General features: G+C 23.8%; 1 protein-coding gene across 1 annotated transcript in view; it reads left to right on the forward strand.

Moving 5' to 3' along the window:
* Window positions 1-6,000, forward strand: part of LOC100198163 (choline transporter-like protein 4) — an 89,676-nt gene that overhangs the window by 21,623 nt on the left and 62,053 nt on the right. Inside the window, exons 4-7 of the mRNA XM_065791528.1 lie at window positions 41-91; window positions 652-673; window positions 2,821-2,929; window positions 4,321-4,425. Of these exons, the coding sequence (XP_065647600.1) occupies window positions 41-91; window positions 652-673; window positions 2,821-2,929; window positions 4,321-4,425 (287 nt within the window). The remainder of the gene's footprint in view (window positions 1-40; window positions 92-651; window positions 674-2,820; window positions 2,930-4,320; window positions 4,426-6,000) is intronic.

The raw sequence follows: 6,000 nt of genomic DNA on the forward strand, positions 1-6,000 counted from the left end.
TATAAAAATAATATAAAAAAATGTATAAAAAATATTTTAGCTTATATGCAAGGAGATCCTAAACGGCTGCTCTTCCCTACGGATTCAAATGGTAAAAATTTATTTTTATTTTAGAAATATTATATTGTTTTGTTGCCTGTTTTTATTTTAACATATTTAAGTTTAATATTTTGATATAAGTATGTGGTATATATTTTTAGTTACTTTTATCTTATTATCATAATTTTGTTCATTTATATACGAATTTGAGTATTTAAAAAAATGTAAAGGTATTTAAGGAAAAATTGTATAATTAATACATAAATTGTCGCATGAGAAATATAGGGTTCTATCTGCCTTTTTTATGTTGAAAGAATTTAATAATTGGAGTTTTAATAGTTAATAATAAAAAAAAAACAACTTCAAAAGAGATATAAATAATAATATATGTTTAATAATAAAACATAAATAATATAAACGACTTAGAATTTATAATTATAAAGAATAACAACATTAAAATATTTTAATAATTAAATATAGAAAGTTAAGTTCTCACAACATAAAAAAGAGACAGCTAGAACCCTAATTAATCGTTCTCGCTAGAACCCTAATAATAATTCTCATTCCACGATATGTTTATCAGTTTTATTTAACAACTCTTTCTGTTTTTAGGAAAAGTGTGTGGTGTGGACATGTAAGTTAATTTATTTTTAAAAATTTTAAAAGTTTTTACGTTGTTTGTGTGTGAGGTTTTGCGTTTCAGAGGACTTAATAAAGTTGTAACAACATTTAATAGTAGCAAAGAAATGATTAATTTTCTCAACTGTATTGTCTTTCTCTGCTGTGAGGATGTATTAAAAGTAAATTTATAAATGTGAAATTGAAACAATTTACAAACAATAATTTTTGAATTTCTAAATAATAATAATTAGATGCAATAATGAACAAATAATGAATAATTTTTGTTTGATTTTCAATCCAGACAAAAAGAATTTAAAAAATTTATTTTATGTACAATTGTGCAAATTCTTTATTTTATGTTAGTTTTAAAGTTTTGAAAGCTTTTGCACGTTCACACATTGTAAAATCTTTAAAGCCTTTCTCTTTTTGACATAATTCTCAGATATTTTTAGATTATAATTCAATCTTTTAAATTGTTTAATATTTTAGATATTTTCAACATTTTAAATAATTATACAAACTTTAGGATTATATTTAAAATTTTTCTAGTTTGTGTTGAGCTAAAAGATTTAAAAGCATGATGTTAACAACAGTTTAAAATATTATAAACTAAAAGTTCTTGTTTTAACATTTTTAATGAACAATTTTGGAACTATTTAAGCTATTTACTGATAACTTCTGAAATTATTAAATTACGTTTACTAACTCTTACCATACACATTGTCTGTTTTTTCTTTTCTTTTTTTATCTCAGAAGAATTATATATAAAATAATTATTTTAGTCTCCGATAAAAGAAAATACTTTCAGTGTAAACAGGCTTTGAAAATTGTCGACCTAGTAAGTCTCAATTTGTTGAAAATAGCTTTTGGTTTATTTCTCACGAAAGTATAAAACTTATATCAGCATATTAAAGCCTATTGAAATTAAAATAAAACAGCTGTTAGAAAATGCGCATTTCAATGCAAGCCACACTAGAATGACGTAGTTTTATGCATGTTTTGTAAAAAATATTAGTTTGGATTTATAAATTGAAGTTTTTATATTAAAATAATTATATTGTAACATGAAAAAATTGAGTCATTAACAATTTGAAAATTTGAAACCTGAAAATTTGAAACTTATAAAATTTGAAATTTTTTAAACTTTTTCTTCTAAATGTTTAAAGTATAATGAAAATGAAAACAGTTAAATGAATTGCTGATTAAGAATCATTTATATGGCTTAACGAAAATTAAATAAAATGAAAAAATCATTAAAAAGTAAGCAAAAAAGTTTGGCATGTTTAAAGGTCAACTGGTATTAACCAGAGTTGTTAACAAGGACAAAAGTAGCAAGGCCAAGGTCAAGGCCACATATTACAAGGCCAACACCAAGGCCAAAAGTTACAAGGCCAAGGCCACATGTTACAATGCCAAGGCCAAGAAGAAGAGTTTCAAGAACAAGGCCTACGCAAACATTTTCGAGACCAAAGACTTAAATTTTTGCCTAATGTTAAGGTCAATTGTTAACAAAATTGTAGGTAGCAAGTGCTGTGACAATAAAAACACTTTTGTGAAATTAGACCAAGGTTATGCGCAGAATGCAACGAAGTCAATAAGAAAATATACTTATAGATATATATGAAAGCCAAAAACAAAAATATATAAAAATAAAAAATAAAAACTTTTCTTTAATTTTATGCATTTTTTTTGAAGGCCAAGGCCAAAACAATCAAGGTCAAGGCCAAAATTTTCAAGGTCAAGACCATGGCCAAGGCCAAAAGTTTTAAGACCAAGGCCGAGGCCCTAATTTATGGTCTAAAGGCAAGGCCAAGGGCTAACAACTCTGGTATTAACAGTTTGAACTGTTAACAGAATTTTAATCAGAAAAACTATTTATGCATATTGCACTTGGGAACATTACCAAGTGCAATATGCATAAATAGTTTGTTTGATATTGCAGTTTAGTTTTGTTTTTAAAGTTGTTAATTAAGCCACCTTATTAGATGATAAGTTGTTTCATTTTAAGTTGTTCCATGAATAAAACAACACAATTTTGGAGGAAAAAAAAATTTACCTGCAAAATTTTTATCAGTTTAAATTTTTTGTTGTTTTGTTGTTTTTTGAAATGATTTGTAAAATAATTTGTAAAGTTTGTAAATATTTGCTATTTATATTTAGAATTGGAAAAAGCTTTCTTCATTATTTTGACCTAACAAAATGCATAACCAAAGGTACAGCAGATCCATTAGAGTATGCCAGAAATGGTTTGGCTTGTCCTACTCCAAAGGTTTAATGTTTTTATAGTGTTATTTGTATACTATATGTATTGAATGTTGTATTGTGTTATATATTGTATTTTATTGTATATATAATATATGCATGTAGAATGAAACCATTTTTATTAATGACGTGCACAAAAAAATAAGTTGTTTTCATTGAATTCTAATAAATAAATTCTAACAAAGTATAATTAAGTTTTCTACAAGTATTTGCTGTTGAAACAAGACTGTTTTGAAGCTTTTCAACATACTCCAGGTAGCCAATCCTTGCCAACAGGTACTGGAGAGATGATAAATGATTCAGTGTTCAATGTAGAGACCCAGTCGTTGTTTTTTTTTAGTAAATGAAATGTTTGAAACATAAAATTTTTGAAGCATGAGCTTCATCAGAATCAAATAACCATTTTGTTTGATTTGTAGTTCTCTGAAAAGTTCTCTAATGCAGCAAACAGAATTTATTTTTTAACACAACTTTTTTTGTTTGAGCATAAATGCAATAACAACAAAGTCATTAGTTTTGCTTTAGCTTTTGTCAATGGGACCATCAATAGAGTCATCATCAATTGAGGTTTCCTAAGGTCTCTTTTCAGTTAACATTCTATTTGATTAAATTTTGATGGTAGAGAAATTAAAAAAAAGCTACAGTGTGACATTATAGTTTCTGTTTGATTTTTTACACAATAAAACCACTTACATAACAAATGTCTTTTCAAAAAAAAAAATCTTCCAATTGTATATGTACTAATATGTGATGATATACTGCCTTGATTTTTAATACCAGTTTAATACCAGTCATTATTTTATTTCAGAGATTATGTAATGTTAGTTCAAACCCCTGAGATAATAAAATGTTAGTTCTGGCTCATGATATAATATGATTTTAGTTCAGTCCCCTGAGAATATATAACATACTGAGAAGTATAAGTTTGATTAAAAAAAGTTGCTTTTTATAAAGATTTTATATTTTCATAACAAGTGTTATTAAATAAAGATGGAAAAAAAAGTTATTTATAAAGTTTTAGCAAAAAATAAAAATGTTTTCTTGATCTTTTAGAATTTTTGTCTTTGATATTTCATTTGATTTTAGTTTCTTATATTTATTTTTAATTTTTTACTTTATTAATAATATATAATATAAAATATGTTTTGGTTATGATTTTATTCCAACTGATTTTGCATTCAACCAATTTTTTTAAAAAATGGAGTTTAAATGTTGTTTTTTTATAAATTACAAATAATTCTCTTTTTTTTTTTTTAAATTTTTGTAATTTTTTTCTATTGAAATAATTTTAAATAAATCATAAGAATAAAATTAAAAATAATCTTTTAAGACTGTTGTTTAGGGGATTCTAACAATCTTTAATTTGAATTTTTTTAATTTCAATAGTTATTTTTTTAGGTTTGTGTTTCGAAATGTCCCCACCTGAATGCTGCTGGATTTGATGTTCCATTTGATGAAATGATTTGTATTGCAGGTGTACAGATTTTAAAAAACACATCAAACGTAAGTAATTAATAAAAATTGTTTTGAATTATACATAAATACATATTATTTTTCTTTCAAATGTCGATGTTTGCTTAAAAAGTTGAAAAGCAAGCAAATGTTTTGCTAATTTTATTTTATTTATTTTATTTAAGGTTAATAAAAAGTTTGTTTTTCATTTTTAACTTAATTCTTTCGTTTACAATTTAAGTAAAAGTTTCGTATTTAGAATTTAGATAGACTGTTTGTTGTACCTTAATTATTTTTATCATTTTATTTAGAATTTAAATAAACCGTTTGGGTTGATGTTTTTAGTTTATTTATAAAAGCATATAAAATTAAATTTAAAAAATCTGAGATCAGCAAAAAATTGCTGACTTCAGATACAGTCAGGCCAGCAGTTAGGTCTTGTCATAAAGTTATACCTTATGAGTTTTACTATGCTGCTTACATTACGCTAAATACTTTTTTGTTTGGTAATATTTAACTTTAAAGATGTCTTTATGTAACAAGTGATAATTATGCTCTCTATTTACAAATTTATCATATGTTTTGTTTTGCATTAGCTAATTCGGTTGTGTTTAACATGCTGTCATAACAAAACTACACCAGCGCATTGTAAAGTTCTATCAAATGCACAAAAATCTCGAACATTTTTTATCTGCAAATCATTTTAAAACTAACTAGTAAATCAAAAAAAAATTCTTTTTTCAAATCCATGCTTTATGCAAGCAGAATTCTATTGGGCCTAGAAATTCTTTTTTTGTTATCTTTTGTAGATGGAAAAATTACTGTTACGTTTTTAAATTTTTTTTATTAATTCAGTGTTCTTTAAAAATTTTAAAATTTTTGTAGAAGGAAAAATTACTATTATATTTTTATAAAATTTATTAAATTAACAGTAATAATTTAAATCTTTTGTAGAAGGGAAAATTTCATACAAAAAATTTTTACAATTAATTTTTGCAAAAGATAGATCTATCTAACGGTCTATCTTTTGGACCATTTACCATTACTATATATATTTTGATTTACTATATATTGGACTATATATATATATATATATATATATATATATATATATATATATATATATATATATATATATATATATATATATATATATATATATATATATATATTTTGCTGTTGTAAATAAAGAACATCTTTGTTGTTAAAATATTATTTTTATTAAGGCAAAAAACATTACTATCAATATTATAAGGCGTTTTTTTTTTAATTAGTTAATTTTTTTAAACTGCTTTAAACACTGTTTTTTTTTTTTAAACTATTTTTTTTTTTTTTTCTGTCAATTATTTTGCAGTTAAACTCAGCTGTGAAATTTGTTGTTAAGCGAAGTTGTGATCTTTTGTTATAATACATACTGCCTTACATATTGATCATAGAAGGTTGTAATATAAATCTAACATTTGTAAAACAAAGGATAAACCTTTTTCTTTAATGTGACATCTGTAGTATTTATATTACATTAAAAAAAAAAAATTCTTTATTTTGCAGAATTTTCATAATTTAACTTAATTTACAAAAAAACTTTTTATAACTATGAAATAGTAGTAAATATTTTAACTAAAAAGT

The sequence above is a fragment of the Hydra vulgaris genome, chromosome 02 (genome assembly GCF_038396675.1).
Source record: "Hydra vulgaris chromosome 02, alternate assembly HydraT2T_AEP".
NCBI lineage: Eukaryota > Metazoa > Cnidaria > Hydrozoa > Anthoathecata > Hydridae > Hydra > Hydra vulgaris.